The sequence below is a fragment of the Xenopus laevis genome, chromosome 2L (assembly GCF_017654675.1).
Source record: "Xenopus laevis strain J_2021 chromosome 2L, Xenopus_laevis_v10.1, whole genome shotgun sequence".
NCBI lineage: Eukaryota > Metazoa > Chordata > Amphibia > Anura > Pipidae > Xenopus > Xenopus laevis.
Window position 1 is genome coordinate 69,872,949 of NC_054373.1, and position 26,554 is coordinate 69,899,502.

At 40.1% G+C, this 26,554-nt stretch overlaps 1 protein-coding gene across 1 annotated transcript; it reads left to right on the forward strand.

The window, feature by feature from the left end:
* Positions 1–21,498: 21,498 nt before the first annotated feature.
* LOC121399966 lies at positions 21,499–24,308 on the forward strand. The gene is made up of 2 exons (XM_041582008.1): positions 21,499–23,042; positions 23,165–24,308. The coding sequence occupies exon 1, from the start codon at positions 21,503–21,505 to the stop codon at positions 22,805–22,807; it is 1,305 nt and encodes a 434-aa protein (XP_041437942.1). The 5' UTR covers positions 21,499–21,502; the 3' UTR covers positions 22,808–23,042; positions 23,165–24,308.
* Positions 24,309–26,554: the final 2,246 nt, after the last annotated feature.

Genomic DNA, 26,554 nt, shown 5'->3' on the forward strand with positions numbered 1-26,554 from the left:
GGTGAGCGAGTTACGTATTTCCTTTTGAATCTCATCTTTAAAGCAAAAGAGAAGGGATTTTAGTTCATTTATATCTTTTTTGGTGCAAGGGGATTCCAACTCTTGTTCTGTAGCTGGATTGGATAACTTCGAAGCTTTGTTGTTGCTCCTCCTCTGCTCCTAAAGAAGTCTGAAGAACCCTCAGAGGAGTTAGTAGCTTGTTTCTGTCTGCCTCCCATCACGTAGAAAGATTTACGTAACTCTCGCTACCACCAGCTGGGCTGGGCACTGGTGTCACTCTGGCGAGTCACAACGTTAAGGCCTTAGATGTTAGTGATGTTCCCAGTACTGAGAGCCTGTCTGGGCCTAATATCCCACTTAGGTGCTTTGCCCAATTTTAACTGTATGGAGAGCAGTCCATTAGTGCCCCCAGGGGATATTTCTGCTGCCCCTGTATTTGCGCTTCTTGTGGCTGAGTGGTGGGCCCTGGGTATGGGATATGGCGACGCGCCGGCACTCACCCCTGCGGCTCCAGTTCCCGCTCCTATTTGATTGCGCACCTTAAACCAGCACACGCTGCCCCAGGGAGCTTGGCAGGCCAGGCCGTGGCCCTCTCCGGAGACAGCCCAACAGAGCGACACAGCAGGGCTCTGAGCAAGCAGGGGAGCGGCGTTCCGACTCTACTTGCCACGTGGTCTCACTCCACCCGCTTGTGTATCGATAACTCCCGCAGATTATTTATCACGTTATAGGCGGTGGGGCCGATGGAGCTCAACGGAGGCTCTGCTGCTAGTAGGGTGCGGTATTCGGTGCTTTGCCGGTTAGGTTTCAAATTGCTCACCGCGTGGGAGCACTCCGCAGTGCGGATCCTGGGGTTCTTGAGGGTGTCAGCGCTTCCAGGGGGTAGTCGGGTCGTCTGTCCCGTTGGGGTAAAAATTCGGGAACTCGGGTGCGTCTTCCTCGCCCAGGTTTAAGGGAGGATCTGTATCTGTAGGCCCATCTGCCGTCGGTTACCGTCCCCTCACCAATGTCCGATTAGGCAGTTGTGCTTGTGTGCCGAAAGCCTGTTAATTCCAGTACCGGAAGATCTCATAGGTCCCCTTGGGACTTTATGCAAGTTATTTGCACATAATAGGGTGTTCATAGGGTGCTTATGTAGACTTTTGGCCGATTATGGCGGAGGAGCCAAAAGTTAGGCAGCCATTTCCCTCAGCGTCCAGGCCACGCCCCGATAACTTTTCTTTATGTAAAGTCCCAACCTGCACAGGCAATTCCCCTGTCGTCATGGAAATTATCTCGGACGTAAGTGGCCTATCGTAAATTACTGTAACCCGTAGGGGAGTGGTCAATGGATATAGGGGAACCTCCATATATTTGGCAAAAAGAGCGTTCCCGGGAGCCCCTGAATCGATGAAGGCAGAGACAACAATAGTCTTAGTGGCCAGACAAATCTGTAAAGGCAGAAGAAACCTGTGAGAGTTCTCTTGGGATTTTGGAGTAATGCCACCCACACATGTCTTCCCAGGTGTACCTTGAAGAAGAGGACCCTTTGGCATTACAGGGCAGGAGTTGGCAAAATGAGACTGACATAGGCCTGCCAAACGCCTCCGGAGCTTTTCTTGTTGCAGAACAAACTGGATCTGACACTGGTTCACAAAACCACAACATGCTTGGGGATCTCCACTATGAAGAGGAGGTGCCGGAATATGTGGACCAGCGGAGGAAGAATGTGAAGCAGCGACTGCAGCGAGTGGAACTGGCGGTGATGTTGCTGGCATGAGAATGGAAAGTTTTTCCAGGATCGCCTCCAGCGCCTGTCTAAAATGGGATTGCCGAGCTTCATACGCCTCCATGCGAGTATGCAGACCATGAAAGGCCCTGCCGATATCCGTCTGAGCTTCCTCTGAAGGGTCCATGGCCCATGTATACTGCAGGGGGCCTATCGGCTCCCAGCCCAGAGTAGTCAGGACCAAGGAGGAAGCTTTAGGGTTAAAAGTCCAAGATCGCAGTACAGAAGGGTTCAGGCAGAGATGAAATCCAAATTTAGGCAAGGGTTCAAAGGCAGGCAGAAAGAATGCAAAATCCAGGTCCAAGGCAGAGGTCGAAGTCCAATAATAAATAAGTCAGGAATAATAGCACCCAGAAACCTTAAACAAACAAATCCTATACACGGGCATCGAACCGGCGTCTTGGGCATCCTTTTATTTAGAATTTTGTGCAGGTGACGTCATCGCGCCGGCGTCCTGATGCCGACATCTCGGCACCAACGTCGCAACCCACGTGGGACGGATGGGCGCCGCCATCTTGGATCCTTCGGCGGGTAAGGACGCACTGCCCGGCGCTCGTTACAGTATCATCCTATGTATGCATTGCTGTATTTAACATTTAGCCTTTAGGGGAGTCGCTTAGTAGTGATCAAACTGACATGTCAAACATTCGTTAGCTGTCTTCCCGTATATATATATATATATATATATATATATATATATATATATATATATATATATATATATATATATATATATATATATATATATATATATATATATATATATATATATATTGTTCCGAAAGTATCTGCACTCTTCCTTTCACAATCTGTGGTGGGTGCTCTGGTCAAACGTAGTATACAACCTTCAGAATGGACCAGCACTCCAGAAATATTTTATTCAAACATCACTTCTGTGTCCAACGTTTTGGCCCACATTGGGGCCTTTATCAAGGATAAAGTGCAAGTGATAAGGTGATCATATAAATACAAAAAAAGGGCACCAAAATGACATCATTGGCAACTAATTAATGCAATTGGTGCAATATTATATAATGAATAAGTTAATGTGTGTCATATTAGAATTTTGCCCCTAGGTGTCAATAGTGTTATATCATATTGTATTTGTGTCAAAGTACTTTACTTTGTGATAAATTCATGTCCATAAGCCAAATAGTGGAATACATAATTTATAAATAAAAATGCAATATACAAAAAATGTAAAAGTCTCTTGATTACTTACTTTGTCTCGAAACGGCAGATACATAATCAGCATCTAGAAAAAAAGGATATATGCCAATGTTATAAACAATGTTTCTATATATAATAAAACAAATTAAAAATTGTATTGCTTTGTTTATTCTTCTTTGTTGATTTGTTATTTACTGCCAATTGAGGAAGGGGAAATCTAGGAGAACTAACTGAGCGATCAATCCTTTGGGTATCACATAGTCCAATTCATGGATCCAAAATGCTTGTTTTTTCAGTAACATATTGTCATAATCTCCCCGTCGTAGTGGGACATTCAGTAAAATTCATTGTTGCGCCAGCGTGCGCTTTGCCGCACTTCGCCAGGCGTATTTCCGCCACGCTACGCAAATTCACTAAAATTCGAAGTTGCGCTCAGGGGAAGCGTAAGGTTGCGAAGTTGCGCTATCGTTAATTCGCCAAGCAAAGCAAAGTTACGCTAGCGATGGTTAATTTGCATACGGCGCCAAATTCAAGTTACAATGGAGGTATATGTAGCAGCACTACACAACCCTGGGAAACCTTCAAAACAGCAAATACACACGTGCCCACTGTATAGTTAAGGTGCCATGAGTTAGGAAATGTAGGGGGGAAGGAGGGTAGCCCCAAAAATATTTTCCAGCCTATCACCCATAAAAAATGAAAAAACGCCAGCGTTTTTTTAGGACTTAGAAAAATGTTTAACTTTTTTTGAAGCAATCCCTATCTACTCTATTGCACTTCACCTGGTCTGAGGTGGCGAAGGAAGACTGGCGTAAAAGGTAGCGTTCAGAATACTTTGGGTGTCAGTGAATTTGCGTAGTTACGTCCGTTGCGCAAATTCGCCAGGTGTAAGGGTGCGAAGTAACACTAGCGAATTTACGCCAGCGTCCATTAGTGAATCGGCGAATTAACGAAAATGCGATACGCTGGCACATTCACGCTAGCATTAGGCGCTTCGACGTTTAGTGAATTTGCCCCTTGGTCTCTATGGGATCTGCTCAATGGGCCTGCATCTAAATGCCGCAGGACTATGCCTAGCTTTTGTACAGTGTTTAGCTAATAGCTGTTGGGAGATGTTCTGTTTTTTTATGTTACTTTTTTTCTGTTCTATGTGGATCTAGGGCTGCTCTTATACTTGACCTATGCATTGCAATGTGTTCCTTTAGTTGCTTGATGGTTTTCCCACAAGTCCACAAGGGCACTTGATTATATACACCACCATTGAAGTGTCACATGACATTCTTTCCCGGATGGTGTATCTCTTTCCAGTATGTGGATGTGTGAAATACGTACCCTGTATCAAAGTCCCACACATCACACACCCTGTGCATTTATATACTCCTGGCTGCTCTGATAGAAAATGTTGTACATTTGGCTTTTGGTATTTATTTACTGGGTCAGAGGGGCTCAGAATTTCCTTTAAATTTCTACCCCTTTTGTAACCAAATTTAGGCTTTTCAGGTAATTTTTTGGAGATTGTTTCGTCAGAGGTTATCATTTACAGTATAGGCCAATGGTTTGTTACACTTTTTTGACAGATATGCTGTCGCTGTCTATTCTCACTACTCACAACATCTGCGATTTGGGAAGAGAATTCAATAGGTGCCTGGGATGGTTACTATGAAAATGCACTAAGGTGTTTCTATATTTAGGCTTTGTATAGTTAGATACATGTTTGCAAAGTACCCTTGTCTTTATACACTTTAACTAGGGATGCACCTAATCCACTATTTGGGATTCGGCCGAATCCCCGAATCCTTGGTGAAAGATTCGGCCGAATACCGAACCAAATCCGAATTAACATATGCAAATTAGGGGCAGGAAAGGATAAAGTGGAAAAAAATTCTTTCTTTTGTGATGAAAAGTCATTTGATTTCCTACCCTCCCCTAATTTACATATGCAAATTAGAATTCGAATTTCGTTTGGCACGTTCGGCCGAATCCGAATCCTGCTGAAAAAGGCTGAATCCTGGGCAAATCTCAAACCGAATCCTGGATTCGGTGCATCCCTAACTTTAACATCCAAAATGTCTATACACTGTGAATCATATTTTACAGTGAAGGGGCGTGGCTAGCGCGTGGAACTGATGGCTGCTTGACTCCACAGCTCTCCGTGCAGAACATCGATTTTAGCTTATTTTAGCAGCCTAAAGTGAGCCCCTTTTCACTAATAAGCTGGGTGAAGGTCCAGAGATGTCACAGCAGTGGACCAAAGTAAGTTCCAGGAAGAAATACAGCTCTCCCACACCACGGAGGCTGTCAGAGTTCTTCCAGGATGAAAACAAAGATGGCGACCGTGACTACATGCCTAGGCCCAGCCATGAGGCAGGCTATCACACTACACCACCGATTGAACAAAGGAATCGTTTTACCCCTCTATACACTCCCTATCGGAAGAGAACTCAAACGGGCATGGAAGAAGTGAGTGATGAGGAAGAAAATAGCGCTGGTGGATCTAAGGTGAGCTTTGGGGATGACAGAGATCGTAGCCCCATGAAACCATATAAGCCCCTACAGACATCACCCCAGCCCACATTAGCGCAGCCTGCAACTCAGTCTGCGGTAACTAATCTGGAGGACTCAGGCCCTCAAGCAGGCCAAGATCCTCAGCCCACACTCCGGTCACCTATCTATCCATACCATCCACCCCCCCTGCCCGCACATCCAGCTCCAGCAAGCAGTGCTTCGGATTTCATGTCATCCTTCCCAGAATCGGAACAGCCCATGACCCAAGCCCTTTTTAAGAGCTTTATGATGTCCTTTGCTTGTGAAATGAAAAATAATATGTCGGATGTCAGAGGGGACTTGCAAGCTCTGGCAGGCTATATGTCTAATCATATGAAGGAGACTGATCAAACAATTACTAGGCTGGAGAATAGGATTGTTGAAATGACTGCAGCTCACAATGTACTTGTGGATGCACATAAAGATTTAATGAAAGAAAATAAGTGGATAAAGGAAAAACTGGCAGATGGGGAGGATAGAAACCGGAGGAATAATGTGAAAATTAGAGGAGTATCTGAAACTGTGAGTACTACTGAGCTGAAAGACTATGTTAAGAATCTTCTGCACACTGCTTTTCCTACTTTGCCAGAAAGTGAGCTGATAATAGACAGAGCTCACAGGCTACCCAAACCTGGGCACATACCTAAACATATTCCTAGAGATGTTATTACACGGATACATTTTTTTCATGTCAAGGAAATGTTGCTGGATGCTACTAGAGAAGGGAGAAAACTACCAGAAGAATACAAAGATCTCTCGATATACCAAGATTTGTCCCAGGCCACACTACAGACAAGACGGAGTTTCTCTGAGATTACTACTACACTGCGATATAAGAAAATTCCATACGCATGGGGATTCCCCCCTAAGCTAATTATAAATGATAACAACACCCAATATGTGATCAGAAGTCCAAAAGAAGGCCACGAACTTCTCAGCAAATGGAATATCCCTATCTTTGTGCCCAAAGATTCAAGGAGAGATAAACCCTCTCACCTACCGACTTCTACTAAACCATCATCAATCAAACCATCCCCAATGGACACTACCCAGCCTCTACCTGACACTGACAGAAATGAAGAGGCCATAGCCGGCACCTGAAACGCCTGATGTTCAATCACAAACTTAATCCCCCACACTTAAACTTCTCCTTTTGGGAACTTTTTGTTTTTCCCCGTAGGAGAAAGTTTTACTGGAGAATTTGGCCTGATAGGTCAATTGAACTCTTTTTTTTGTTTCTTGAAGTTTTTCTTCTCTGCTGAACTCTTTTTATTTTCCTTCTTTTTTTTCTCTTCTGTTTTTCATAAGACTTGGAGCTGAGAACTGATTTCCTTTTTTCCCTTTTTTGGTGTTACTTGGTGATATTTGTGGAGGTAGAACCGGATGCCTCTGCTTCTTTTACCAATGATTTGGTTATATTTCTTCTTTTTTGGTTTTAGTTTTAGTTGTAATGGTTTGTGCATATTAATGTCCCTACTAACTAATTTTTTTACACACAGATCTGAGATAAAAGTACATGGTCAGTTATCCTGTGACCTGCTGAAGGCTCTAACAGAGATATCTTTGATTAATCTTTTTTCTTTAGGTACAGCAGATGGATGGCAAAATGACACAGGAATGTAAAATATTGTCCTTGAATGTGAGAGGGCTGAACTCATTCAGAAAAAGGTATTTACTGCATAAATTGGTCAAAGAACAAAAAACTGATATAGTTTGTCTTCAAGAGACACATTTAAATAAGATTTCCGCAAGTAAACTTAAAATAGATCAATTCTCCAAAATTTATCATTCAACATATACAAAAAAGAAAAAAGCTGGGGTTTGTATAGCTATTAGAGACACTCTGGGACTGGTGGTTAAGGAGACTTTCTGCAGTGAGGATGGTAGATTGGTGATGATTTCTGGATCTATTAATTCCCAAGAATATACTTTTGCTAATATATATGCCCCAAATACTCGTCAAATTAATTATATTAATAAACAGCTTAAGAAACTTGAAAATTTCACTAAAGGTAAACTATTTATTCTTGGAGATCTTAATTCTGTAATTGACCCAAAACTAGATTGTACATCTAAAACCAGAAAGACTTTTTCCATACTACATCCTTCATTAATTAAATTTGAGCTCTTTGACACTTGGAGGTGTGCTCACCCTAATGAAAAACAGTATACCTATTACTCACCAATCTACAAATCCTTCACAAGAATAGATCATTGTTTTACGGATAGGTTCTCTTTACCACTAGTCTCAGACGTGGAAATAGGTCCCAGAGTCTGGTCCGACCACTCCCCCTTAATTGTAAAATTTCATTTACAAAATTCCGCTTTACAATCATTTAATTGGAGATTAAACAAATCTATTTTAAATTCAGAACATACATACCCTATTATCAAGAAAGATTTACTTGAGTACTTCAAATTCAATGACACTGAAGACATTTCAAGAACATCACTCTGGAATGCACATAAAGCATATATGCGAGGTGTCTTGATGAAGCAAGGTGCCATACAGAAAAGGAAAATTAGAGAGAAAACTGATTTATTGTTGAATAAAATTAAAGACTTAGAAAAAGAGATATTTAGTAATAATAAAACAGATTTGATTCAGACTTTAGAGGGAACTAGACAAGAGCTGGCCGATATGATGTATTATCAATATGATAAATGGCAAACTATGCTCAAGCAGAATTGGTATTATGAAGGAAACAAAGCAGGGAAAATTATGGCGAGGAAAATTAAAGGAAAAAGAATTTACCAAAGAATAATTAAAATTAAACATCCCCATACAAAAACTGAAGTTCATCACCCTAGAGATATAGTAAATGCCCTAGCCACTTATTATGAAGACCTTTATAATTTAGAGAATGACCCAAACACTCATAATCCAGATACGCAGGAAATAGATAATTATTTAGATAAAATAACTCTTCCCTCACTGTCAGAATTTGAACAAGAATCTCTTTCAGTCCCTTTCTCTCAACAGGAAGTAGAAAATGCTATTAACATCCTAAAAAAAGACAAAACTCCTGGCCCTGATGGTTTCATTAATGACTATTATAAAAAATTTGTAAGTATTCTGGTTAAACCTCTCACGGCCCTATTCAATGAAGCAGCTACTTTAGGTACATTTCCCAAAGAATCATTGACAGCTTTAATTTCGACCATTCCTAAAGATGATAAAGATCCAACAGACCCTGGTAACTATAGGCCAATCTCCCTTTTAAATACAGATATAAAAATTTATGCTAGAGTCCTAGCTAATAGATTAATTCCCTTAATGCCCCAACTTATACACACAGATCAAGTAGGATTTATAAAAGGAAGATCTACATGTGATGGAACAAGGAAAGCCCTTGCTCTATTGTATGAACTTCAGCTCTGTCGAACGCCTACCCTCCTAGTCTCTTTAGATGCGGAAAAGGCATTCGACAGAGTTAACTGGCTGTACTTGTCTAGCGTTCTAACAAAATTTGGAATCCCTGGTTTCCTTCATAAAGCAATTCTTGCTTTATACACTCAACCTTCTGCTAAAGTATTGTCATCTGGTTCTGTGTCTGACCCCTTTAATATTAAAAATGGTACCCGTCAGGGTTGCCCACTATCTCCACTGATCTTTAATTTAACGTTAGAGCCCTTAGCCCAACAAATAAGGAATAATCCCCAAATCCATGGTATAAAATTAGAAAAATTGCATATTAAACTGGGTTTGTATGCGGATGATATTATTTTATATCTTCAAAAACCATTGTATCACTGCCACATGTTACTGAGGAACTGGAAAACTTTTCTCGTGTATCATTTTACAAACTAAATGAGAAGAAAACGGTTATTCTCCCATGTTATGTGTCTAAAAAAATGAAAGAAACTCTTAAAAATTCATGCCACTATTCATGGAATGAAAAATCAATTAAATATTTAGGTATTCAATTGACCCCCAATCTTGCACAAATTTATAAGGAAAACTATAGTCCCTGGTTATCCAAAATTAAGAATAAATTAGAGGCTTTAGAAAAAATGGAATATTCTTGGCTTGGAAGGATAGCCGCATTCAAAATGATGGTATTGCCTCAGTTACTATACTTGTTTCGGAATCTTCCAGTAAAAGTACCTCAAATTTTTTTTAATACTATTCAAAAACTATTAAACAAATATATTTTGATGAATAGGAAAGCAAGATTTTCTAATAAAATATTGACAGCTCATGTATCTAACCTAGGATTGGGTGCACCTAATCTAGAACTATATTATAAATCGACGGTTTTAGATCAATCCAGGTCGATCTGGACGGAAGATTATGATAAGCAGTGGTTACAAATCGAAGAAGAACAACTTCCATACAGATCATATAAAAGGTATTTAGAATCCAGATTAACCTGGGGGGTCAAGATGAATGCAATTAACCCAATAACAATCAATACCATAAAGATCTGGAGAGAACTGTCAAATCTATATAAAAAAGATGTATTAGCCTTATCATTTAAACCTCCCCTGAACTTATTACATATTGTTATTAAAAATATTGCAGTAGATAACTGGATTGAATGTGGATTAACATCAGTAGAGGATTTGCTGGAGGATTCCGAGATTAAAACCCTTGAATATCTTAACATGAAATATAATATTCCATTATCAGATAAACCAATCTATGACAAAATACATAAATTTCTAACCAAATATCCCTACAGTCCACTTACAATATCACCCAAAATTAGCAAAATCATACAACCAGAAGGAACTAAATTAAAAGGTACATCTATCCTTTATAGTTCATTCCTTGAAATGAAAGAAACATTTCCTAAATGGCAGATGACTAGTTGGCAGAAGTATTTAAATTATGAAATAGACACAGAAGAGTGGGAGATGACTATTAGATCTTTAAGAAAGTCATCTCATTGTGTTGCATATCATGAAGGTCTTCTTAAGAGCATTTGGCAGTGGTACATGACCCCAGAAAAAATTTCAAGATTTGCTGTTAATTCATCCTCACTATGTTGGAGGGGTTGCAACCTGACGGGTACCATAGAACATATTTTTTGGGATTGCCCCAAACTTCAGAAGTTGAGGGAAGATATTGGACATTTGCTTAATAAATTACCAATGTCGATACAGCCTATACCACCTGGCATAGCATTACTTCACCTGGGTACAGGAGATCTGCCACCTCAGGAGAGACTAATCATAAACCACATTTTTATGGTGACCAGAAACTTAATTGCTTCTAACTGGAAAACTAAATTTACTCCTACAATTAAAGAGATTATTAGAAAAGTAGAATCTAATTTATTAGCAGAAAAAGCCTGGGCTATACGTTGTGGTACTTTACAGTCTTTCCTGGGAAAGGTTGGTCTCTGGCCTACTATCTATGATAAATCTACAGTTTTGGAATTTTGAGGTATCATGGATCTAGGAGTGCTTAATGATTAGTCCTATTTCGATTCCTTCTTATGCTTTTGAAATATCAAATATACAATCTCTTGAACTATACCTGAATCAAACATTATAGATTGATTGAGTTCGGCCCTCAACATCCTGGACAACACTATGGATATCACACTGGATGACCAAAGAAACTATTATCTCTGTAATATGACAGTTCTTTTATCTCGTATGGGACACAACAGATGCACTGTAGTTTAGATTAGGATAGATAAAAAAGGTTACAGTTTAAGAAAAAACAATAGTTAAACTTTAGTTTTATTGGAATTAAAACTGATATTTGAAATTGATATTTGAAGGGGTTCTCACTCTCAGTAAATTAATAGTTATTATGTAGGTTATCTATGAGATTTAAGATATCTGGAAAATATAGTGGTATAGTAGAAATATCAGCTTCACTCTCTAGACTCTAAATCCCCCATTTCCCAAGTTGAGAAATACCCGATACAACTATTGTTTTGGATTGCCACAAGATAATACTTTAACAATTTGGTAATTTTAGGGTATGCAGATTATTTTTATTCGCATATTATAAATGGAGTTAAAACTTCTAAGATATAACAGCTCTTTAAGATTTTGTTATTAAACTTATAATCATATGTCAAAACCTATTTTTTGACCCTCATATTGTTTAATTAGTAGGTGGTATTAATCATTGTTTACCTTTTCTCTTTATTACCTACTTGTTTGATGGGTTTACTCGTGTGCTGGCATGCGGGTACACCTACATCGTAGCTTATTTGCGCATTTACACGATGAAGTGTATGTGGTTACGCATTTATACTGTTACACATACACATGTTGATACGGGATATAATGTATAATTACGCATATGCTTACGCGTGTGTTCACACAAGCACTTACGCAAACTATACATAGAATATGCGTTTCAACTCAATCACTGACAGAGTATTGTTACTAAACCCGTAACAGAATATAAAACATATTGTGATATATATTGCTCATTACTTATGTATGTAACTCACTTACGATTAATAACTCAACATTCAAATTTCGTTTTTCAACATTTACATAATCTATGGATTGTAGATGTATGGTAATAACACTCTTTATTTTGTTTTGAAGATCTATACTGTTAACGTACATTTTGTATTTGATTTTAATGACTTTACCACCAAATACATTATTGTATATGTTATATAATCTAAAAATTCCAATAAAAACTATTGAAATTCTATATTTTACAGTGAATTTCACAGGGCTCTCCAATTTATTCAATTGCTCCACAAATTCATCTAGGTCCTTAAAGGGACCCAACCACAGTGAACTAAAGTGAAGTGAATAGGTATAGAATGCCCAAAAAAATAATATATACATTTATATAGAATTAGGAATATCACAAGCCACTCTATATATAACGTGGTATCTTAATAAGGAGGTAAAAATAAAAACAAATATCAAACTAAATGAGCGGATTAGCAATAAAACAGTTCCTAAATGTGATTAGCGCTCAATATTGCATAGAAAGCGCAACAACAAAAAACACATTGTGTTAACTGAAGCAGATTAGTCCGGTCAGTATTGCTACATAATAAAGACATGTTGTTACCATAAGGTGTAAACAGTAAAGGACATATTGTTACAATAAGGTGTGAACAGAGTAAAAGACATATTGTTGCAACAGAGCGGCAACCAGGAGGCTTAAATACAATAATGTCTTTATCCGTAATGAGAGACTTACTGTCAATATCAAAATCGAAGCTGGATAAAAAGGGGGTATAATGTAATGAGGGGTATCCTGTCCGGTTCTCAGCTCCTCCCGTATCGGTGGATAAAGGATTCCACTCTAATCCATACCGGTAAGCGTTGGGATGCTCAGACGAGTAGACGTCTGCCTCCGCACTGCAGCGCACAGCGCAGCCATCTCTGCCGTATGTCAATCCTCATGGCTAGGTTGCTAAGGGCTGTTCACACCGCAACAGAGGGTGGGAATGTCAATATCAAATTCAAAGTGAGGGAGGGAGAATCGATCGATGGCAGTATCACTGTCAGTAGTAAGGGAGTGTGCTGGCAGGTACTTAAATCCTCTCACCTTGGTGGATATTAGTTAGCACACTGATCCGTGCTGGAGGGCATTGGACAACTCTGGCCAATCGGCGTCTGGCTCCGCGTTGAAGCCACCTGTCAATTATTATGATAGAGTTGCTAAGGACTACTTGCATCGCAACAGGATCTACAAGCAACACCCCTTACAGGGGGAAAAACGGTTAACTGTGTGTGAAGTTGGGTAGGGGAGCGTTCCAGCACTTGTAAGCAAAAAATGGATGGCCAAAGCGAGGCACAATAAACAGTGAAAAATAAAAAACAAAAATAAAAACTGAAAAAGAATGAAAAATAAACCAATAAAAATTATGAAAATAGTAAAATTAAATAATGAAAAATAAAAAATATAAAAGAAGTATAATAAAATTAATGACCTGGAGGTGGGCATTGAAAGTACTGTTTCTATTTTTGCAGATGATACTAAATTGTGCAGAACTATAGGTTCCATGCAGGATGCTGCCACTTTGCAGAGAGATTTGTCTAAATTGTAAAACTGGGCAGCAAACTGGAAAATGAGGTTCAATGTTGATAAATGCAAGGTTATGCACTTTGGCAAAAATAATATAAATGCAAGTTATACACTAAATGGCAGTGTGTTGGGAGATTCCTTAAATGAGAAGGATCGTGAGGTCTTTGTAGATAACACGTTGTCTAATTCTCCTCAAAGTCATTCTGTGGCTACTAAAGCAAATAAAGTTCTGTCTTGCATAAAAAAGGGTATTAACTCAAGGGATGAAAACATAATTATGCCTCTATATAGGTCCCTGGTAAGCTGCCAGGGGATGAGCTGCACTATGAGCTGCCTGGTAGGATGATTTTCCTATGAGCTGCCTGATAGGATGCTGTTGTCACTATGAGCTGCCTAGTAGGATGGTTTTCCTATGACCTGCCTGATAGGATGCTGTTGTCATTATGAGCTGCCTGGTAGGATGGTTTTCATATGAGCTGCCTGGTAGGATGGTTTTCATATGAGCTGTCTGGTAGGATGGTTTTCATATGAGCTACCTGATGGGATGTTGTTGTCACTATGCAAATAAAGTTCTGTCTTGCATAAAAAAGGGCATTAACTCAAGAGATGAAAACATAATTATGCCTCTTTATAGGTCCCTGGTAAGGCCTCATCTGGAGTATGCAGTGCAGTTTTGGACTCCAGTCCTTAAGAGGGATATAAATGAACTGGAGAGAGTGCAGAGACGTGCAACTAAATTGGTTAGAGGGATGGAAGACTTAAATTATGTGGGTAGACTGTCAAGGTTGGGGTTGTTTTCTCTGGAAAAAAGGTGCTTGCAAGGGGACATGATTAGACTTTATAAGTACATTAGAGGACATTATAGACAAATAGCAGGGGACCTTTTTACCCATAAAGTGGATCACCGTACCAGAGGCCACCCCTTTAGACTAGAAGAAAAGAACTTTCATTTGAAGCAACGTAGGGGGTTCTTCACAGTCAGGACAGTTAGGTTGTGGAATGCACTGCCAGGTTATGTTGTGATGGCTGATTCAGTTAATGCCTTTAAGAATGGCTTGGATGATTTTTTGGACAGACATAATATCAAAGGTTATTGTGATACTAAGCTCTATAGTTAGGATAGGTATGGGTATATAGAATTTAATTAAAAGTAGGGAGGGGTTGGATGATATGGTTCCTGCCTCGATATATGACAAATGGTAATGCGATGTCTATTTTACGCCAGCTTGCCTGTACAATAGAATTCACAACTGCTAAACATGGGGGGTCCACTTAAGTTTCTTTCCTGGAATATCAGGGGGCTAAACTCTAAATTCAAAAGAGCCTTAATGTTTGACTATGTCAAGAAACATGCACCGGATGTTCTTCTCCTACAGGAAACGCACCTAGTGGGCCAAAGATTAATGGCACTTAAGAAGCCGTGGGTTGCACATACATATCATGCTACCTTCTCTACTCATGCCAGGGGTACATCCATTCTGGTTCGTAAGGGTATACAATTTGAATTGCTAGATCTTGCTACTGATCACTATGGACGATTTGTACTTATGGGGTGTACAATATCCAATCAACTGTTAACCATAGCTAATGTGTACATGCCACCCCCCTTTGATAGCGCATTATTGGATACTATAATGAGTAAATTAACAAACTTTCCACCAGCGCCATTGCTTTTCATGGGGGATTTCAATGCACTCTTGAATCCCTCACTAGACAAGTTGACCCCAAGCCCCCAAACTACCTCTAGACTTTCTCTCTGGACACAGGCCATGAACCTCACAGAACTCTGGCGCTGGAGAAATCCTGATACCAATGAATTTTCTTGCTTCTCAGCTACCTATAACACCTTATCCCGTATTGACCTTGCTCTAGCATCTGCGGAGGTGTTACCCTGGGTGAACTCAGTGGAGTACCTGCCTAGAGCTGTGTCTGAACATTCCCCTTTACTGGTAACACTAGACCTTATCCCGGGACCCAGAGAACGTCTCTGGCGTCTTAGCCCAATTTGGTTAACTCAACCTAACATTAAGGAAGCGAATGAGGCAGCCCTCGTAGAATACTGGGGTCTTAATCCTGGAACAGCTACCATGGGGACTGTATGGGAAGCTGGTAAGGCCACACTGAGGGGAGCGCTTACCTCAGCAATCAAAGGAGCTAGGAAAGCAGCTACTCAGGAACTAGAAGACAAACAGAAAACACTGACTGAGGCAGAGGAGAATTATATCAAAAATGTAGGTCCAGATACACTTCACACCTTTAGGGCAGCACAGATAGCACTGGAAGAAACTAGAGTCAAAATGACACAAAAGAGATTACTATATGCCTCCCAAAGGACATTTGATAGGGGGGAGAAGAATGGGAAAATCCTAGCATACCTCTCCAAATCCCAAACTCCATCCAACACTATCCCCAAAATTATCTCCCCATCAGGTAATATAGTAACAGACCCCTCTCAGATAGCTGATGCCTTTGCAGCTTACTACCGAACACTGTATGCCACAAAAGTCGACTACTCATCAGAACACTTAACAAACTACCTTGATGGTATCCAATTTCCTCAACCGTCAACACATGCAAGTGCCCTCCTTAACGCCCCTATTACTTTAGTAGAAGTCCAAGACGCAATAGCCTCCCTTCAATCCAATAAAACACCCGGTCCCGATGGCCTTCCGGCGGACTGGTACAAAACCTCCAGTGCCATCCTCTCACCCTGGCTACATAAGACTATGATACATGCCACTGAGGAAGACCACCTCCCTCCCTCCTTCAATGAGGCAGTGATTGTGGTCATTCCGAAAGAAGGTAAGGATCCCCTCAACTGCGAGTCTTATCGCCCTATCTCCCTGCTAAACACAGATGCCAAGGTATTTGCTAAGGTCCTGGCCAACAGGCTCAAACAAACTATAGAGGAAATAGTTGAACCAGACCAAACTGGATTTATGCCCAATAGATCCACCAATGTGAATATTCGAAGACTATTTACAAATTTGCATGCAATCCATAGTAACCAGGGCTCACGAGTAGTAGTGTCACTAGATGCGGCTAAAGCATTTGACTCTATAGAATGGACATACCTTTGGGAAATCTTGAGGAGATTTGGCCTGGGGGATCAATTCATTAAATGGGTGAGACTATTATACCAACAACCAATAGCGAAAGTTAACTGTAATGGCTACCTATCGGCTAAGTTCGACTTACATAGGGGCACCCGACAGGGATGCCCATTATCACCATTCCTTTTTGCCCTAGCAGTGGAGCCACTGGCAATTCTGATCCGTCAAGCAAATAATATCACAGGTCTCCACCTGGGGCAAGTAGAAGAACGCATCTCTTTATATGCAGATGACATACTGCTATATTTGGATAACCCGGGCAATTCCCTTCAGGCGGTCCTGGACATAGTAGACCACTTTGGACGGTTTTCAGGACTAAAAATCAATTGGGGCAAGTCAAGCGTACTTGCTATCGATACCAACATTAACCCTGGCTTATTTCCTCCTACCCCTCTGGTCTGGGTGGACTCGTTCAAGTACCTTGGCATTGTGATACATAGGACTCTGGACGACTTCATACCCTCTAATCTTGAGCCACTCCTTTCCAATATGAAAGATAAGTTGAAAGTCTGGGCTAATCTACCCATCTCTATCTGGGGCAGGATCAATCTTTTAAAAATGATATTTCTCCCTAAGTTCCTCTACATCTTCCACAATTCCCCTGTTCTTATCCCCCGCTCCTTCTTTATCTCTATTGATACGGCCCAAACAGCGTTTCTCTGGGCAAACAAGCCCCCTAGGTTTGCTAGAGCCAAATTGCGGGCTCCCGTTACCGAAGGGGGATTGGGCCTTCCGCACTGGTATTTCTACTCCTTGGCAGCCCAAATCTACTATATACACTGGTGGCTTAATCCAGATCCATATAATCCGAATTTCCCACTGCAAGCCACTTTGGCAAGCTCAATAGAATCCCTCTCATATATTCCGTTCCACAAATCTCCCGATCTACACACAACCCACCCAGTTATAATCACCCCATACAAAGCGTGGTTGGCAGCACTTAAATTATGCAATATATCGTTACCCCTTCTCTCGCCTCAGCTACCCCTATGGGGAAATTCCTTCCTCCCACACCTGAAGCACATAGCAGCATACAAAATATGGCCACAATGGGGTCTACGTACACTAGGGGACTTGATTATTGATGGGATGATACGCCCCAGGGCTGAAATTAAACATGTCCAAACCCAAGAGCTCCTTCCCTGGTTCTCCTATTTTCAGCTTAGACAGGCAACCCATGCCCAATTTCATGGGAACACTGTGAATCTCACAACCTCTAAGATAGAATCAGCCCTTAAAGCCCCCACCGCCAAAAAACTTGTCACCAGGCTGTATTCGCTTCTCCTAGCTACTATTAAACCTCCATTTAATGCAGCGGGTGCAGCCTGGAGCAGAGACATCCCAGAGCTAGAGGATGAAGATTGGGAGGAGGCAACTGATAAGGCATATGATTACTTCGTCTCAACCAGAGATAGACTGATCCAATTCAAGATTCTACATAGACTCCACTTAACCCCAAATATTCTGTTCCGTATGAGCAGACTGGACTCACCACAGTGTCCTAAGTGTAGGGCCTCAGAGGCATCTTATATCCATCTCATTTGGGCATGCCCTCGAATCCAAGCCTTCTGGTCCCAGGTTCTTAATTATATTCAGGATAAAACTGAACTACCTAAACTAATAACCCCCCAGGTATGCATTCTTGGTGTAATAGATGAGGTTACCCCTAGGGCTGCCATGAGAATTCTTTTCCGTACACTGCTCTTCTATGCCAGGAAATGTATCCTCCTGAACTGGATGTCCCCCCATTCCCCCACAGTTAATGGCTGGTTGAACTTACTTAAAGCAACACTCCCCTTGATACAACTCACCTATACTGCAAGAGGGTGTCCTCAGAAATATGACCTGGTGTGGCGAGGTTGGCTGGAAGCCACAGAGGAGCCTTAATATCAAGAAGGATAACCTAATTGTGGCATAACTACCTATATCACATATACGTAGGAGTAATAGCAACAGTATAATAACTGAATTAGAGTATATACTGATGTACAGGACTCATTTATGTGAAATGCTTACGCTGTACTAGGACAACTATGAGACAATGGAACCACAAATGATATAATGTTTTATTTGTTTATTGTTACGAAATGCAAAAAAGTAGGGAGGGGTGTGTGTATGTTTGCTGGGTTTTCATTTGGAGGGGTTGAACTTGATGGACTTTGTCTTTTTTCAACCCATTTTAACTATGTAACTAACTATGTAACTATGTAAAAAGCAAAATGTTTATGGAGCAGAAAGAAGTGAAAGGAGAAGAAGGAGCAGTGAGACTGCGCAGCACACAGTAAAGGGACACGGCTCGTAGGTCGCATCTAAATGATCATATGAAGAATCCCGATCTGCACAAGGGACAGTACCAGCATGAGATGCTATACTTAACGAGTGGGGAAGATGACACTTAGTGTCCACCCTTGATCGTACTCAGAGCTGGCTTATTGCAACATTTTGTTTCAGCTTAACCAGGACCCCCACTTGGGCACCTATATCACACATTATTGTGGACGGGCTTTGTGTTATGTACCCCTGCCATAGACAGGTGGGCTACCCAGCTCCGTACCCAGTGTGGTATTAAGAATTATGCAGTGGAAATCTAGATTCTTCATATGATCATTTAGATGCGACCTACGAGCTGTGTCCCTTTATTGTGTGCTGTGCGGTCTCACTGCTCCTATCTTCTCCTTTCACTTCTTTCTGCTCCATACACATTTTGCTTTTTATTATACTTCTTTTTTATTTTTCATTATTTAATTTCACTATTTTCATTATTTTTATCGGTTTATTTTTCATTGTTTTTATTTTTTATTTTTCACTGTTTATTGTGCCTTGCTTTGACCATCCATTTTTTGCTGGAAGTGCTGGAAGGCTCGTCTACCCAACTTCACACACTTAACCGTTTTTCCCCCTGTAAGGGGTATTGCTTGTAGATCCTGCCCCCTGTTGCGATGCGAGTAGTCATTAGCAACTCTATCATGATAATTGACAGATGGCAGAGACGGTTGCGCTCCAACGCGGAGCCAGACGCCGATTGGCCAGAGTTGTCTTAACGCCCTCCAGCACGGATAAGTGTGCTAACTAATATCCACCAAGATGAGAGGATTTGCGTACCTGCCAGCACACTCCCTTACTACTGACAGTGATACTGCCATCGAGCGATTCTCCCTCCCTCACTTTGAATTTGATATTGACATTCCTGCCCTCTGTTGCGGTGTGAACAGCCCTTAGTAACCTAGCCATGAGGATTGACATACGGCAGAGATGGTTGCGCTGCAGTGCGGAGGCAGACGCCTACTCGTCTGAGCCTCCCATCGCTTACCGGTATGGAATAGAGTGGAATCCTTTATCCACCGATATGGGAGGAGCTGAGAACCGGACCGGATACCCCTCATTACAGTCATCGACACTGCCTTTGAGCGACTATACCCACTTTTGATCCAGCTTCGATTTTGATATTTGATATTGAAGTCAAGCCTCCTGGTTGCCGCATATCACCTCTGTTGCAACAATATGTCTTTTACTCTGTTTAAACCTTATGGTAACAACATGTCTTTATTATGTAGCAAAACTGACCGGACCAATCTGTTTCAGTTAACATAAAGTGTTTTTTGTTGTTGCACTTTCTATACAATACTGAGCGCTAATCACATTTAGGAACTGTTTTATTGCTAGTCCGCTCATTTAGTTTGATATTTGTTTTTTACCTCCTTATTAAGATACCATGTTATAAATAGAGTGGCTTGTGATATTCCTAATTCTATATAAATGTATATATAATTTTTTTGGGCATTCTATACCTATTCACTTCACTTTAGTTCTCTCCCCCTGACACTTGATGACGTCATCACTCATGTTTTCCGCCACTGGGTGTTTAAATGTTTGGTCTGTACTGTGTGTTGTACTTTGAGAAAGGTTAGAAGGCTAGCTGAAACGTCAGTTACTTTTTCATCTTAATAAACTTCACCATTGCATTGTAAGACCTGTGAGTCTATAGATAGATAGATAGATAGATAGATAGATAGATAGATAGATAGATAGATAGATAGATAGATAGATAGACACAGAGGAAAGAGACGAGGGAAGAGCAAAACAGCGCAACAACCCCAGGGACCCGATCAATCGGGATCACTACCCGAGGAGGGACAGACGTCTGCCAAGGTAAATAACCTGGTTATTAACCTTTCATCACACGAACTTTCGGCCAGTGAACTATCTTTGCTTAATAAGGGGCTGAACTTTGTACCCACACATACGCTACCTACTGAAAATTGGGAGATTGACTTTTTGAAATTTACACGTAAACTTAAACTTAAGATAAATTTTGCAGAGAGCCCTAATATGCTACCTGCTAATAAATATAAAAAAACAAGCAAAATGATTCCAGATGTAAATAATGATGCTGTACAGTCTTTTGAACATATAGTGTTAACAGAGGTAAAGAAAGTATGGGATATTAAATTACCCAGGGCCACTAATCTTAGCTATAATGAGTACACTGCATTAAAATCTCTACAATTTAACAATGATGTCATCATTCGGAAAGCGGATAAGGGGGTCAGTATTGTGGTACTAGATAAAATAGACTATAATGCAGAGGTAATGAGACAACTTGAGACACCAGGGCAGTATGCTAAAATAGACCGTGATCCCACCCTAGACATTAAAAAACAAATAGACAATATGGTTGAAGAAGCATGGCTGAACTCAACTATTGATGCTATAGAGAAAGAGTTTTTGACTACGGATTTTCCAAGGGTTCCAGTGCTGTACTTATTACCTAAAGTACACAAGACGCTTATTAATCCTCCGGGGGGACCGATCGTCTCAGGTATAGGGTCAGCACTGGAACCTTTATCAATATTTGTAGATTCATTTTTACAGGAAGAAATGTTAAAAATAAATGTATGTCTTAGGGATACAACTGACTTACTCTGTAAACTTAATGATATGGGGACTCTTCAACCAGAAACTGTTCTATGTGGAATTGACATTCAGAGTTTATATACTTCCATTCCCCATAATGAAGGATTAGATTGCATAGAGGAAGTGCTGCTGGATACTAATTTATCTACTTCAAAAATCTACTTTATCATGGATTGTCTAAATATGGTTCTCACTAAAAATTATTTCTCATTTGAAGATAATTTTTACTGGCAAACGCAAGGGACGTCAATGGGAGCTACGGTAGCTCCCTCTTATGCAAATCTATTTGTTAATCATTTGGAGAAAAAAATTTTCCTTAAAAAAGAGCCCTTTTGCCAACACATTTTGGCCTATTTAAGATTTGTCGATGACATTTTGTTATTGTGGACAGGCCCTGTAGAATTGCTTAAGCAAATGATAGATGAAGCAAATGAGAGTCATAGTACAATTAAGTTCACATATGAATATTCTTTCTCTGAAATTAATTTTTTGGATGTAACAATAAGTCTAACTAATGGGATAATAAACACCGATTTATACAGAAAGAGTGTGGAAAAGAACAATATGTTACATGTACGCAGCTTCCATAGTCCAAAAGTTAAAAAGGCAATTCCTAAAGGACAGTTTATTCGTGCAAAAAGAATTACCTCACGTACAGCAAAATATAACGAAGTAAAATTAAGTTTAACTAAACAATTTAAAGAAAGAGGATATGAGTCAAATACTATAAATAATGCCATGAAAGAAGTTGACACTATCCCCCGCAGCGAATTACTATGCCAAAAAAAGAAAGAATGTAGTAATCAGAAAATAGCATTTGTTTCTACGTTTAACTCTAATAGTAATAAAATGGAGAATATTATTAAAAAATACTGGCCTTTAATACAGGCAGACAGACAATTTGGCCATTTATTTACTGAGCAGCCTCGTTTTTGTTACAAAAGGGGTCGTAGTCTCAAAGATATACTTTACCCATCGGACACTCGCCAAAAGAAATCGCTTTTCCAAGGCAGGAAAAAGAAAGGTACCTATCCCTATCTGAGCTGCAATTGTTGCTCGTCCATAATAAAAGGCTCTAAGATTAATCACCCTAGTAAGGGATATGAAATTAACCTAAACGTGTACGCAACGTGTAAATCTACTCACATGGTTTACTTGTTGAAATGCCCTTGCGGTCTAGGGTACGTAGGTCAAACCTCAAGGGAAGTAAAAATGAGAATTCAAGAGCATAAAAGGAACATTAAAAATTTCAAGGAAAACACACAGACAGATACTTCTATTTCCAAACATTTTTTTATTTGTAAACACAATCTGATGCAACTGCGTTGATGTGTCCTTGATGAAGCAGCTATAGATAAGCGAGGAGATAATAGAGTCAACAGATTGCTACAGACTGAAGGGAGATTGATCAAAAAATTAGGTACACTCCACCCAGACGGTTTAAATGATTCTTGGAGTTTAAAATCGTTTTTGTAAACTTGCTTAATGGAATCTTTTACTTTGCAGACCTTGAAACTCGAAAAGCTTAAAGGAAACAAAATGCTACATTAACGGCAGAAGTAGGGTAAGAATCTAATGTTCTAAGTAACTTGTTACAACCTCAAGTGGTTTTCTATTAGATTTTAACTAATTAAAATGGAGAATATTATCAGTTGTTTTGATACTATGTATTTGTATTTTTAACAGGTGTTGATTTCGTGTGGATTGTATCATATTATGCATTTATTGAATGACAGGTGCACATTGGACACTTTGTAACTGAATTTTTGCACAGCTGATACTAATTGTATCATTTTTTGGCAACATTGCACAGAGCAGCACTTACGAATAAGATTGGACATTAACCCACAAGTAAAAGATATGGAGAAAAGTCCTTTTTAAAAGTTTTTTTAAAAAATGGTTTTTCGATTTTTACCTTTAATTGTATCTAATTATCCAAGATTGGATGTTGAAGATCACATGGGTGTGAGGGGTGTGTTTAAAAGGTTCACTGTGTACCTGTAAGTTTACACTTGAGAAAGGGCAACACCTGCCCGAAACATGTCGTGTAAAGCAGCATGAATAATAAATAATCACAAGCAGTTAATCTGCGTTTGAGTGCTCTCCTCTCTTTCAGCTTTTAACAGCTGCAATACTTTGTCACCACCTTTTGATGACTGGTACATTTTCTCTATCCCCTGAATCTTTAAGAAATCAATATCACCATTACTGCACTCCAAAAAATGTCTAGATATTGTAGTGGTGGAACTACGGGATACAATGCTGTTAATATGCTCCCGTATTCGGCTTTTTAGACTCCTGGAAGTGCACCCCACATACTGTGCGTTACACTTTTTACATGTTAACAAATATATAATGTAAGAGGTGTTACAATTGATATAACTTTTCACTTTGTGTCTAATGGTTGTACTGCTGCTCACAACCTCAGAAGATCTCGTAATACAACGCGTATCTCCACAATTGTATGTACCTACTGTGCTTAACCAAGTTCTGGGACTGCTATTTCTATTACAGACATCACTGGGTGACAAAATATTCCCCAATGTTTTTGCCCGTCGGGTCACAAATCTACACCCGTTCTCTATCACTCTCTGTAGTTTATCATCCCCATTCAACAGGGGAAGATGTTTCTGCACTTTTCTCCTAATCTCATGATACTGCTTACTATAGGTGGTGATAAACATAGGTAAGGCACTTTTAGACGTTTTTTCAAGTGGTCTTACTTTGTGCAGAAATGTCCTTCTATCTTCTCTAAAGGCTCTAACGAAAGCTGTCTCTAAAGGTGGTAACGAATATCCACGCGACCAGGGCCGGAACTAGGGGTAGGCAGAGTAGGCACGTGCCTAGGGCGCAAAGCTAGGGGGGCGCCAGGCACGTACCTGCTCCGACCCCTACCCCATTGTCCGGTCCCGTCTCTCCCCGACTGGCACGCATATATTTTTGGAATTGCGCTTCTGCGCATGTGCGCACAAAGTTTTGCGCATGTGCACTCATGCGCACTTTCGTGCATGTGCACCAGAGCGCAGTTTTGTGCACTCAGCTGGCGCCGTACCCGGCCAGGTTGCCTAGGGCGCCTGGCTGGGTTGGCCCGGCTCTGCCTGGGACAGAAAACAATCTCTTAACTCGATTTTGACAAATATTCCGCTTCAATGCTACAATTCCTTCTCAAATGCTGAAACTGACCAACAGGGTCTGCTTTGAAAACATGACTCGGATGGCAAGAGTCTGCCCTTAACAATGAATTCCCAGCAGACTGCTTCCTAAACACCGTACTGATGACTTGATAAGAAGAGCCTATTAGCTTCAAATCTAAAAAAATCAATAGTGGTATGATCAAATGAAAAAGTGAACCCCAGATTGCAATAATTAAAACTTAAACTATCTATAAAATCTGTAAATTGTGACTTCGTACCTCTCCAAACCAATAAAAGATCATCCACATATCTTTTATATAGCTTTATGTGCTGAGTTCCTATAACTTTCCCTCCAAATAAATGGACCTCCTCCAACCAACAAATGTAAAGGTTGGCATAAGTGGGCGTGAACTTAGCACCCATTGAAGTCCCACATGTCTGAAGGTAAAAGGTTTGATCACATTTAAAAAAATTGTGCGTCAAAAGACTTCAAAATGAAAATGAAATCATAATGTTAATTACTGTAATTCACCAAGTGATATCTCACCGCTTCAATCCCTTGATTATGTGGTATCCTATATAATAAAGTTGAAGTGTCTCTGCGTCCAGTCCCTGAGTCCGTGGGATTGCGCTATTGCGCATGTGCCCCACGAACCGTCTCTGGCGAATTTAAACTCTAAAATGGATTTTTATAAATGTTTGACTACATATGTTCTAGCGCCCGTTAATTTAACGGGCTTAATGTCTAGTGCTAGAATAAAGACTAACAACATCTACAGTGGTCCAACTGAATGCCTCCTCATCCCAAATAAAACTCTCCAAAATTTGCAAAACATGCTTGGGGGCAGATTTACAATTAGTTAATTAACCCTCGATATTCAACTGCTGAAATGTAAATCCTTCGACTTCGAATATCGAAGTCGAAGGATTTAGCGCAAATAGTTCGATCGAACGATCAAACGAAAAAATTAATCAAACAAAACGATTAAATCCTTCGAATCATTAGATTCGAAGGATTTTAATCCATTGATCGAACGGATTTTTCTTCGACCTAAAAATTGTTAGGAAGCTTATGGGGACCTTCCCCATAGGCTAACATTGCACCTGGGTAGGTTTTAGGTGGTGAAGTAGGAGGTCGAAGTTTTTCTTAAAGAGACAGTACTTCGACTATTGAATGGTCAAATATTCGAACGATTTCTAGTTTGAATCATTTGATTCGAAGTCGCAGTCGAAAGTCGAAGTAGCCAATTCAATGGTCGAAGTAGCCAAAAAAACATTCGACATTCAAAGTTTTTTTTATTCTATTCCTTCACTCGACCTAAGTAAATGGGCTCCTTAGTGTCACAAAGATAAGAGTCCAGCCTCTTCAGTAAAGGTTGCAAAAACATATCCATCAGCTCAGCCAAGTTCTCATTCAATGAACCAATACAAGAGACAACGGGCCTGCCTTCTGGGGGACACTTACTCTTGTGTACTTTTGGTAAAATGTGAAAGATCGGCGTACAAGGATTTTCAGGAATCAGATAACTTTTAATTCTATCAGAATAAATGCCTTTATCTCTGCACATTTCAACCAACTCTATCAGCTTATCTTTAAACAGATTCTGGGGGTTTGATTTAAGGACTTTTTAAGACTCTGTGTTACTTAATTGTCTATTAACTTCATCAAAATAGTCAGAGCTGTCCAAAACCACTACCTTGCACCCTTTGTCTGCCTTACGTATAATAATGGCATTTTTTATCTTTTAATTCTCTCTCAATGAGATATTGAAATACATCAACGGTAGAACCCCTAAAATGTGCTGGATAAAAGCTAGACTTTTCTCTTAATACACTAATATCTCTGAGCTCCCATAAGGGACAACACGAACATGGGGACATTTTTTATTTTTATTTTTTATATTTTTGATATATATCTTTTTTAATTTTTTGCATTTGTTTT

Excerpts from the sequence above, each read along its gene's own strand:
- LOC121399966 (XM_041582008.1), top strand. The coding sequence starts at position 21,503 with ATGGGGACTCTTCAACCAGAAACTGTTCTATGTGGAATTGACATTCAG.